This window comes from Rhinoderma darwinii (genome assembly GCF_050947455.1).
Source record: "Rhinoderma darwinii isolate aRhiDar2 chromosome 1 unlocalized genomic scaffold, aRhiDar2.hap1 SUPER_1_unloc_13, whole genome shotgun sequence".
Lineage (NCBI taxonomy): Eukaryota > Metazoa > Chordata > Amphibia > Anura > Rhinodermatidae > Rhinoderma > Rhinoderma darwinii.
The window spans coordinates 347,661-361,202 of NW_027461649.1; the positions used below are offsets into that span (position 1 = coordinate 347,661).

At 35.6% G+C, this 13,542-nt stretch overlaps 1 protein-coding gene across 6 annotated transcripts in view; it reads right to left on the minus strand.

Moving 5' to 3' along the window:
* Window positions 1–13,542, minus strand: part of LOC142669038 (oocyte zinc finger protein XlCOF7.1-like) — a 153,442-nt gene that overhangs the window by 109,986 nt on the left and 29,914 nt on the right. For 4 of the 6 annotated variants that reach the window (XM_075847098.1, XM_075847096.1, XM_075847095.1 and 1 more), the window contains 2 exons: window positions 2,581–2,692; window positions 1,706–1,798 (listed from right to left, as the gene is read on the minus strand). In XM_075847098.1, the coding sequence (XP_075703213.1) occupies window positions 1,706–1,798; window positions 2,581–2,692 (205 nt within the window). The remainder of the gene's footprint in view (window positions 1–1,705; window positions 1,799–2,580; window positions 2,693–13,542) is intronic. The other 2 variants (XM_075847097.1, XM_075847100.1) reach the window with 1 other exon arrangement.

Here is a 13,542-nt window from a genome sequence, read left to right on the forward strand (position 1 = left end):
ATAAGGTCTATCATTGCCTACAAAATATATAGCAATACATGAAAAGTGAAGCTAGAAGCATCCAAAGACAACATATAGGCTCAAATGGCCAGAAAGATATAACTCTGACGAAGCCGGTCTACAGGGCGAAACGCGCGTCGAGGCGTTCATTCATCCATCCACTTTTTTGATCTCCTGCACTCCTTATCATGTCCCAGGGTATGTGCTAGCTTTTTCAGCCTCTACATGATTGTACTATTGCGTCCAGCTATTGTCAGTTATATCTTTCTGGCCGTTTTAGCCTATATGTTGTCTAACACAGGGCTGTGTTGGGTGAATAAATTCACATTTTTTGCTGAGTGCTGCTTCTAGTCTCTTTTCTTGGATATATGTATGAGGAGTACGTCACTCCTTAATTTTTGAAGCTAGCACCAACCGTTTCTTGGCTATCTACACAGTGCCGCTCCTATACCCTGTTCTATAGTATATATATATATATATATATATATATATATATATATATATATAGGTGTAACCTGTCAGTGTAACCCTGCCTGTAATGATAATGAGATGGTACATTATGAATGGTGGATCCTGTGTTATCTATATATACACACGTTACCTGTCAGTGTAATCCTGCCTGTGATGATAATGAGAGGTGTGATGAGAAGTGATCTATACAGAACAGGAAGGGTCAGTCCATTATGAATTGTGGATTCTGTATTATCTATATATAGATGTTACCTGTCAGTGTAATCCTGCCTGTGATGATAATGAGATGAGTGCTGAGAAATGATCTCTACAGAACAGGAAGGGTCAGTCTATTATGAATGGTGGATTCTTTGTTATCTACATATATAGATGTTACCTGTCAGTGTAATCCTGCCTGTGATGATAATGAGAGGTGTGATGAGAAGTGATCTATACAGAACAGGAAGGGTCAGTCCATTATGAATGGTGGATTCTGTATTATCTATATATAGATGTTACCTGTCAGTGTAATCCTGTCTGTGACGATAATGAGATGAGTGCTGAGAAATGTTCTCTACAGAACAGGGAGGATCAGTCTATTATGAATGGTGGATTCTGTATTATCTATATATAGATGTTACTTGTCAGTGTAATCCTGCCTGTGATGATAATGAGATGACTGCTGAGAAATGATCTATACAGAACAGGAAGGATCAGTCCATTATGAATGGTGGATTCTGTATTATCTATATATAGATGTTACCTGTCAGTGTAATCCTGCCTGTGATGATAATGAGATGAGTGCTGAGAAATGATCTCTACAGAACAGGAAGGGTCAGTCTATTATGAATGGTGGATTCTTTGTTATCTACATATATAGATGTTACCTGTCAGTGTAATCCTGCCTGTGATGATAATGAGAGGTGTGATGAGAAGTGATCTATACAGAACAGGAAGGGTCAGTCCATTATGAATGGTGGATTCTGTATTATCTATATATAGATGTTACCTGTCAGTGTAATCCTGCCTGTGATGATAATGAGATGACTGCTGAGAAATGATCTCTACAGAACAGGAAGGGTCAGTCCATTATGAATGGTGGATTCTGTATTATCTATATATAGATGTTACCTGTCAGTGTAATCCTGCCTGTGATGATAAGGAGATGAGTGCTGAGAAATGATCTCTACAGAACAGGAAGGGTCAGTCTATTATGAATGGTGGATTCTTTGTTATCTACATATATAGATGTTACCTGTCAGTGTAATCCTGCCTGTGATGATAATGAGATGACTGCTGAGAACTGTAAGGAGCAGTCTACTATGAGACTCATTGGCCAGAGGGCAAACTGCAAGATTAGATAAAGACAAAAAAATAATATAAAAAAAACGCACCAAAAAATCATAAAAAATATGTTTAAACGAAAATTGATTTAAACAATAGATCATTTTCTGATGACACATTCTCTGTAAGTGGTTGAACTGAGCTTTCCTAGATCTCGGCCTAGAGTGCAGCTGTTAATCGCAGCCGCTGCCCCCCAAAATCTGATGCTAAGCCTAGTGCATGACCGGATTCATAGAACACCTTGTAGAGAACTTCTATGTGCAGTCACAGCTCCCTCAGGTCCTGCACTATGTATAACACATTGTCTGACGTGTTACTGTAATGTAGAACTAAGGAGGAACCCCACCTTAAAGAGAACAGAAAGGAGAAGACCTTTTCTCTCCTCAGTAGATGTTGACTCGCTCATTGCTGTGACGCTATCTAATCATAGTGGACAGCCTCACAGCGATGCAAAAGACCTGCAGGAAATTTCACAAAATCAGCAGGTTTTCTGCATCGCTGTGAAGCGGTCCGCTCTGATTGGACAGCGTCACAACAAAAAGTGAGGCAACGCCTACTGAGGAGAGATGGTGTCTCCTCTTTGTACCTTTAATTACAACACGCATATGTTAGGTGCAAAACGGAGTAAGGGCTGTAGTGGAACAACATGGAGGGGGGCAAAAAAGAAAATGACAGCGTTGGAATCTGGAGGACGCCAAGTATAAGGGGAGGAATGTGGTTAAAAAAACACAGCAGGTCCTGCTTAATAAACCACGGAGTTCACTTTCTAAATTCATTATTACTGACCTCTGGTAACACCTCCTGGAATTTCCTCCTCCGGTTCACTCTTACACGGTTGATCGACCCTCACTCGCTCTTCTTCTTCATCCTCTGTTTTAATAATAGTCAGATCTTCCCCCTGATTTCACATATGTAACAATTCAGTACAATACAGCAGAGAGTGCGAAGAATCTAACAGATCAACATAAGAAACCACCAAAATCTATGACCACATCTATGACCGTTAGGGATGCACGATGCCTCGAAACTTCCATACTGTTTAGATACCGTTATGTCATGTATTTCGATACTTAGCTCTGCGGCCGCACAGCTCAGTATAGTAACACATGAATGTATGAGAGCGGGGCTGCGGCTGTGTGATAGTCATTGCCCCGCTCCTGAGTCATGACGAGTGCGCGGGGTCAGGATGATGCGTTGCGGCCAGCGCTGCACTAATGATTGCCGGCACTGAAGACAGAACATGGCGGGCGCGCTGCAAAACACCCCCATGTTCTGTCTTCAGTGCCTGCACCGCCGCTTATTATAGTGCAGCGCCGGCCGCATCACCTCATGCTGACCGCGCTCTGACTTATGTCAGGAGCGGGGCAATGGTTGTATTACGCATCCGCAGCCCCGCTCTATAACGGCGGAGATCAGAGAAACCTCTCATCTCTGCCGCTATTCCCCTGAATGCTGCGATCACAGCGGACTGCAGCATTCAGGAGAAAGGGAGATGCCCCTTGGATCGCATCGCAGGAATCCCTGTGACGCGATTGAGGGACATACCATATATGGGCAGACAGCCCAGGGTCCATTGAAGGACCCCAGGGCTGTCCTACCATATTTCCTGTTGTTAGGGCATATTGAGGTATGTCCTAACAGCTGCCTGTGTACTATCAGTGCACAGGCTAATATACTGGTATGTATATATATGCCTGTGTACTATCAGTATATAGATATCTGCCTGTGTACTATCAGTATATAGATATATGCCTGTGTACTATCAGTATATAGATATATGCCTGTGTACTATCAGTTTATAGATATATGCCTGTGTACTATCAGTATATAGATATATGCCTGTGTACTATCAGTATATAGATATATGCCTGTGTACTATCAGTATATAGATATATGCCTGTGTACTATCAGTATATAGATATATGCCTGTGTACTATCAGTATATACATGTATGCCTGTGTACTATCAGTATATACATGTATGCCTGTGTACTATCAGTATATAGATATATGCCTGTGTACTATCAGTATATAGATATAAGCCTGTGTACTATCAGTATATAGATATATGCCTGTGTACTATCAGTATATAGATATAAGCCTGTGTATTATCAGTGTATAGATATATGCCTGTGTACTATCAGTATATAGATATAAGCCTGTGTATTATCAGTGTATAGATATATGCCTGTGTGCTATCAGTATATAGATATATGCCTGTGTACTATCAGTATATAGATATAAGCCTGTGTATTATCAGTGTATAGATATATGCCTGTGTACTATCAGTATATAGATATATGCCTGTGTACTATCAGTATATAGATATATGCCTGTGTGCTATCAGTATATAGATATATGCCTGTGTGCTATCAGTATATAGATATATGCCTGTGTACTATCAGTATATAGATATAGGCCTGTGTACTATCAGTGTATAGATATATGCCTGTGTGCTATCAGTGTATAGATATATGCCTGTGTACTATCAGTATATAGATATATGCCTGTGTACTATCAGTATATAGATATATGCCTGTGTATTATCAGTGTATAGATATATGCCTGTGTACTATCAGTATATAGATATATGCCTGTGTACTATCAGTATATAGATATATGCCTGTGTATTATCAGTGTATAGATATATGCCTGTGTACTATCAGTATATAGATATATGCCTGTGTGCTATCAGTATATAGATATATGCCTGTGTGCTATCAGTATATAGATATAGGCCTGTGTACTATCAGTGTATAGATATATGCCTGTGTGCTATCAGTGTATAGATATATGCCTGTGTACTATCAGTATATAGATATATGCCTGTGTACTATCAGTATATAGATATATGCCTGTGTACTATCAGTATATAGATATATGCCTGTGTACTATCAGTATATAGATATATGCCTGTGTGCTATCAGTGTATAGATATATGCCTGTGTACTATCAGTGTATAGATATATGCCTGTGTACTATCAGTATATAGATATATGCCTGTGTACTATCAGTATATAGATATATGCCTGTGTACTGTCAGTATATAGATATATGCCTGTGTACTATCAGTATATAGATATATGCCTGTGTACTATCAGTATATAGATATATGCCTGTGTACTATCAGTATATAGATATATGCCTGTGTACTATCAGTATATAGATATATGCCTGTGTACTATCAGTATATAGATATAGGCCTGTGTACTATCAGTGTATAGATATATGCCTGTGTGCTATCAGTGTATAGATATATGCCTGTGTACTGTCAGTGTATAGATATATGCCTGTGTACTATCAGTATATAGATATATGCCTGTGTACTATCAGTATATAGATATATGCCTGTGTACTATCAGTATATAGATATATGCCTGTGTACTATCAGTATATAGATATATGCCTGTGTACTATCAGTATATAGATATATGCCTGTGTACTATCAGTATATAGATGTATGCCTGTGTGCTATCAGTATATAGATATATGCCTGTGTACTATCAGTATATAGATATATGGCTGTGTGCTATCAGTATATAGATATATGCCTGTGTACTATCAGTATATAGATATATGCCTGTGTACTATCAGTGTATAGATATATGCCTGTGTACTATCAGTATATAGATATATGCCTGTGTGCTATCAGTATATAGATATATGCCTGTGTACTATCAGTATATAGATATATGCCTGTGTGCTATCAGTATATAGATATATGCCTGTGTGCTATCAGTATATAGATTTATGCCTGTGTGCTATCAGTATATAGATATATGCCTGTGTGCTATCAGTATATAGATATATGCCTGTGTACTATCAGTGTATAGATATATGCCTGTGTACTATCAGTATATAGATATATGCCTGTGTACTATCAGTGTATAGATATATGCCTGTGTACTATCAGTATGTAGATATATGCCTGTGTACTATCAGTATATAGATATATGCCTGTGTACTATCAGTATATAGATATATGCCTGTGTATTATCAATGTATAGATATATGCCTGTGTACTATCAGTATATAGATATATGCCTGTGTGCTATCAGTATATAGATATATGCCTGTGTACTATCAGTATATAGATATATGCCTGTGTGCTATCAGTATATAGATATATCCCTGTGTACTATCAGTATATAGATATATGCCTGTGTACTATCAGTATATAGATATATGCCTGTGTACTATCAGTATATAGATATATGCCTGTGTATTATCAGTGTATAGATATATGCCTGTGTACTATCAGTATATAGATATATGCCTGTGTACTATCAGTATATAGATATATGCCTGTGTACTATCAGTATATAGATATATGCCTGTGTACTATTAGTATATAGATATATGCCTGTGTACTATCAGTATATAGATATATGCCTGTGTACTATCAGTATATAGATATATGCCTGTGTGCTATCAGTATATAGATATATGGCTGTGTACTAATATATGCCTGTGTTCTATCAGTATATAGATATATGCCTGTGTACTATCAGTATATAGATATATGCCTGTGTGCTATCAGTATATAGATATATGGCTGTGTACTATCAGTATATAGATATACGCCTGTGTGCTATCAGTGTATAGATATATGCCTGTGTACTATCAGTATATAGATATACGCCTGTGTACTATCAGTATATAGATATACGCCTGTATACTATCAGTATATAGATATACGCCTGTGTACTATCAGTATATAGATATATGGCTGTGTGCTATCAGTGTATAGATATATGCCTGTGTACTATCAGTATATAGATATACGCCTGTGTACTATCAGTATATAGATATACGCCTGTATACTATCAGTATATAGATATACGCCTGTGTACTATCAGTGTATAGATATACGCCTGTGTACTATCAGTGTATAGATATATGCCTGTGTATTATCAGTATATAGATATATGCCTGTGTACTGTCAGTATATAGATATATGCCTGTGTGCTATCAGTATATAGATATATGCCTGTGTACTATCAGTGTATAGATATATGCCTGTGTGCTATCAGTATATAGATATATGCCTGTGTGCTATCAGTATATAGATATATGCCTGTGTACTATCAGTGTATAGATATATGCCTGTGTACTATCTGTATATAGATATATGCCTGTGTACTATCAGTATATAGATATATGCCTGTGTACTATCAGTATATAGATATATGGCTGTGTACTATCAGTATATAGATATATGCCTGTGTACTATCAGTGTATAGATATACGCCTGTGTACTATCAGTGTATAGATATACGCCTGTGTGCTATCAGTGTATAGATATACGCCTGTGTGCTATCAGTGTATAGATATACGCCTGTGTACTATCAGTATATAGATATACGCCTGTGTACTATCAGTATATAGATATACGCCTGTGTACTATCAGTATATAGATATCTGCCTGTGTACTATCAGTATATAGATATCTGCCTGTGTACTATCAGTATATAGATATCTGCCTGTGTGCTATCAGTATATAGATATATGCCTGTGTACTATCAGTGTATAGATATATGCCTGTGTGCTATCAGTATATAGATATATGCCTGTGTGCTATCAGTATATAGATATATGCCTGTGTACTATCAGTGTATAGATATATGCCTGTGTACTATCTGTATATAGATATATGCCTGTGTACTATCAGTATATAGATATATGCCTGTGTACTATCAGTATATAGATATATGGCTGTGTACTATCAGTATATAGATATATGCCTGTGTACTATCAGTGTATAGATATACGCCTGTGTACTATCAGTGTATAGATATACGCCTGTGTGCTATCAGTGTATAGATATACGCCTGTGTGCTATCAGTGTATAGATATACGCCTGTGTACTATCAGTATATAGATATACGCCTGTGTACTATCAGTATATAGATATACGCCTGTGTACTATCAGTATATAGATATCTGCCTGTGTACTATCAGTATATAGATATCTGCCTGTGTACTATCAGTATATAGATATCTGCCTGTGTGCTATCAGTATATAGATATATGCCTGTGTACTATCAGTATATAGATATATGCATGTGTACTATCAGTGTATAGATATATGCCTGTGTACTATCAGTGTATAGATATATGCCTGTGTACTATCAGTATATAGATATATGCCTGTGTACTATCAGTATATAGATATATGCCTGTGTGCTATCAGTATATAGATATATGCCTGTGTACTATCAGTATATAGATATATGCCTGTGTGCTATCAGTATATAGATATATGCCTGTGTACTATCAGTATATAGATATATGCCTGTGTGCTATCAGTATATAGATATATACCTGTGTGCTATCAGTATATAGATATATGCCTGTGTACTATCAGTATATAGATATATGCCTGTGTACTATCAGTATATAGATATATACCTGTGTACTATCAGTATATAGATATATACCTGTGTACTATCAGTATATAGATATACGCCTGTGTACTATCAGTATATAGATATACGCCTGTGTACTATCAGTGTATAGATATACGCCTGTGTGCTATCAGTATATAGATATACGCCTGTGTACTATCAGTATATAGATATATGGCTGTGTGCTATCAGTATATAGATATATGCCTGTGTACTATCAGTATATAGATATATGCCTGTGAGCTATCAGTATATAGATATATGCCTGTGTACTATCAGTATATAGATATCTGCCTGTGTACTATCAGTGTATAGATATATGCCTGTGTACTATCAGTATATAGATATATGCCTGTGTGCTATCAGTGTATAGATATATGCCTGTGTACTATCAGTATATAGATATATGCCTGTGTACTATCAGTATATAGATATATGGCTGAGTGCTATCAGTATATAGATATATGCCTGTGTACTATCAGTATATAGATATATGCCTGTGTACTATCAGTATATAGATATATGGCTGAGTGCTATCAGTATACAGATATACACCTGTGTACTATCAGTATATAGATATACGCCTGTGTACTATCAGTGTATAGATATACGCCTGTGTGCTATCAGTATATAGATATACGCCTGTGTACTATCAGTATATAGATATATGGCTGTGTGCTATCAGTATATAGATATATGCCTGTGTACTATCAGTATATAGATATATGCCTGTGTGCTATCAGTATATAGATATATGGCTGTGTACTAATATATGCCTGTGTTCTATCAGTGTATAGATATATGCCTGTGTGCTATCAGTATATAGATATATGCCTGTGTGCTATCAGTATATAGATATATGCCTGTGTGCTATCAGTATATAGATATATACCTGTGTACTATCAGTATATAGATATATGGCTGTGTACTATCAGTATATAGATATATGGCTGTGTACTATCAGTATATAGATATATGCCTGTGTACTATCAGTATATAGATATATGCCTGTGTGCTATCAGTATATAGATATATGCCTGTGTACTATCAGTATATAGATATATACCTGTGTACTATCAGTATATAGATATATGCCTGTGTACTATCAGTATATAGATATATGCCTGTGTACTATCAGTATATAGATATATGCCTGTGTACTATCAGTATATAGATATATGCCTGTGTACTATCAGTATATAGATATATGCCTGTGTATTATCAGTGTATAGATATATGCCTGTGTACTATCAGTATATAGATATATGCCTGTGTGCTATCAGTATATAGATATATGCCTGTGTGCTATCAGTATATAGATATAGGCCTGTGTACTATCAGTGTATAGATATAGGCCTGTGTGCTATCAGTGTATAGATATATGCCTGTGTACTATCAGTATATAGATATATGCCTGTGTACTATCAGTATATAGATATACGCCTGTGTACTATCAGTATATAGATATATGCCTGTGTACTATCAGTATATAGATATCTGCCTGTGTACTATCAGTATATAGATATCTGCCTGTGTACTATCAGTATATAGATATCTGCCTGTGTGCTATCAGTATATAGATATATGCCTGTGTGATATCAGTATATAGATATACGCCTCTGTACTATCAGTGTATAGATATATGCCTGTGTACTATCAGTATATAGATATATGCCTGTGTACTATCAGTATATAGATATATGCCTGTGTACTATCAGTATATAGATATATGCCTGTGTGCTATCAGTATATAGATATATGCCTGTGTACTATCAGTGTATAGATATATGCCTGTGTACTATCAGTATATAGATATATGCCTGTGTACTATCAGTATATAGATATATGCCTGTGTACTATCAGTATATAGATATATGCCTGTGTACTATCAGTATATAGATATATGCCTGTGTACTATCAGTATATAGATATATGCCTGTGTACTATCAGTATATAGATGTATGCCTGTGTACTATCAGTATATAGATATAGGCCTGTGTACTATCAGTGTATAGATATATGCCTGTGTGCTATCAGTGTATAGATATATGCCTGTGTACTGTCAGTATATAGATATATGCCTGTGTACTATCAGTATATAGATATATGCCTGTGTACTATCAGTATATAGATATATGCCTGTGTACTATCAGTATATAGATATATGCCTGTGTACTATCAGTATATAGATATATGCCTGTGTACTATCAGTATATAGATATATGCCTGTGTACTATCAGTATATAGATGTATGCCTGTGTGCTATCAGTATATAGATATATGCCTGTGTACTATCAGTATATAGATATATGGCTGTGTGCTATCAGTATATAGATATATGCCTGTGTACTATCAGTATATAGATATATGCCTGTGTACTATCAGTGTATAGATATATGCCTGTGTACTATCAGTATATAGATATATGCCTGTGTGCTATCAGTATATAGATATATGCCTGTGTACTATCAGTATATAGATATATGCCTGTGTGCTATCAGTATATAGATATATGCCTGTGTGCTATCAGTATATAGATTTATGCCTGTGTGCTATCAGTATATAGATATACGCCTGTGTACTATCAGTATATAGATATATGCCTGTGTACTATCAGTATATAGATATATGCCTGTGTACTATCAGTATGTAGATATATGCCTGTGTACTATCAGTATATAGATATATGCCTGTGTACTATCAGTATATAGATATATGCCTGTGTATTATCAATGTATAGATATATGCCTGTGTACTATCAGTATATAGATATATGCCTGTGTGCTATCAGTATATAGATATATGCCTGTGTACTATCAGTATATAGATATATGCCTGTGTGCTATCAGTATATAGATATATCCCTGTGTACTATCAGTATATAGATATATGCCTGTGTACTATCAGTATATAGATATATGCCTGTGTACTATCAGTATATAGATATATGCCTGTGTATTATCAGTGTATAGATATATGCCTGTGTACTATCAGTATATAGATATATGCCTGTGTACTATCAGTATATAGATATATGCCTGTGTACTATCAGTATATAGATATATGCCTGTGTACTATTAGTATATAGATATATGCCTGTGTACTATCAGTATATAGATATATGCCTGTGTACTATCAGTATATAGATATATGCCTGTGTGCTATCAGTATATAGATATATGGCTGTGTACTAATATATGCCTGTGTTCTATCAGTATATAGATATATGCCTGTGTACTATCAGTATATAGATATATGCCTGTGTGCTATCAGTATATAGATATATGGCTGTGTACTATCAGTATATAGATATACGCCTGTGTGCTATCAGTGTATAGATATATGCCTGTGTACTATCAGTATATAGATATACGCCTGTGTACTATCAGTATATAGATATACGCCTGTATACTATCAGTATATAGATATACGCCTGTGTACTATCAGTATATAGATATATGCCTGTGTGCTATCAGTGTATAGATATATGCCTGTGTACTATCAGTATATAGATATATGCCTGTGTACTATCAGTATATAGATATATGGCTGTGTACTATCAGTATATAGATATATGGCTGTGTGCTATCAGTGTATAGATATATGCCTGTGTACTATCAGTATATAGATATACGCCTGTGTACTATCAGTATATAGATATACGCCTGTATACTATCAGTATATAGATATACGCCTGTGTACTATCAGTGTATAGATATACGCCTGTGTACTATCAGTGTATAGATATATGCCTGTGTACTATCAGTGTATAGATATATGCCTGTGTACTATCTGTATATAGATATATGCCTGTGTACTATCAGTATATAGATATATGCCTGTGTACTATCAGTGTATAGATATATGCCTGTGTACTATCAGTATATAGATATATGCCTGTGTACTATCAGTATATAGATATATGGCTGTGTACTATCAGTATATAGATATATGCCTGTGTACTATCAGTATATAGATATATGCCTGTGTACTATCAGTGTATAGATATACGCCTGTGTACTATCAGTGTATAGATATACGCCTGTGTGCTATCAGTGTATAGATATACGCCTGTGTGCTATCAGTGTATAGATATACGCCTGTGTACTATCAGTATATAGATATACGCCTGTGTACTATCAGTATATAGATATCTGCCTGTGTACTATCAGTATATAGATATCTGCCTGTGTACTATCAGTATATAGATATCTGCCTGTGTGCTATCAGTATATAGATATATGCCTGTGTACTATCAGTATATAGATATATGCATGTGTACTATCAGTGTATAGATATATGCCTGTGTACTATCAGTGTATAGATATATGCCTGTGTACTATCAGTATATAGATATATGCCTGTGTACTATCAGTATATAGATATATGCCTGTGTGCTATCAGTATATAGATATATGCCTGTGTACTATCAGTATATAGATATATGCCTGTGTGCTATCAGTATATAGATATATGCCTGTGTACTATCAGTATATAGATATATGCCTGTGTGCTATCAGTATATAGATATATACCTGTGTGCTATCAGTATATAGATATATGCCTGTGTACTATCAGTATATAGATATATGCCTGTGTACTATCAGTATATAGATATATACCTGTGTACTATCAGTATATAGATATATACCTGTGTACTATCAGTATATAGATATACGCCTGTGTACTATCAGTATATAGATATACGCCTGTGTACTATCAGTGTATAGATATACGCCTGTGTGCTATCAGTATATAGATATACGCCTGTGTACTATCAGTATATAGATATATGGCTGTGTGCTATCAGTATATAGATATATGCCTGTGTACTATCAGTATATAGATATACGCCTGTGTACTATCAGTATATAGATATATGCCTGTGAGCTATCAGTATATAGATATATGCCTGTGTACTATCAGTATATAGATATCTGCCTGTGTACTATCAGTGTATAGATATATGCCTGTGTACTATCAGTATATAGATATATGCCTGTGTGCTATCAGTGTATAGATATATGCCTGTGTACTATCAGTATATAGATATATGCCTGTGTACTATCAGTATATAGATATATGCCTGTGTACTATCAGTATATAGATATATGGCTGAGTGCTATCAGTATACAGATATATACCTGTGTACTATCAGTATATAGATATACGCCTGTGTACTATCAGTGTATAGATATACGCCTGTGTGCTATCAGTATATAGATATACGCCTGTGTACTATCAGTATATAGATATATGGCTGTGTGCTATCAGTATATAGATATATGCCTGTGTACTATCAGTATATAGATATATGCCTGTGTGCTATCAGTATATAGATA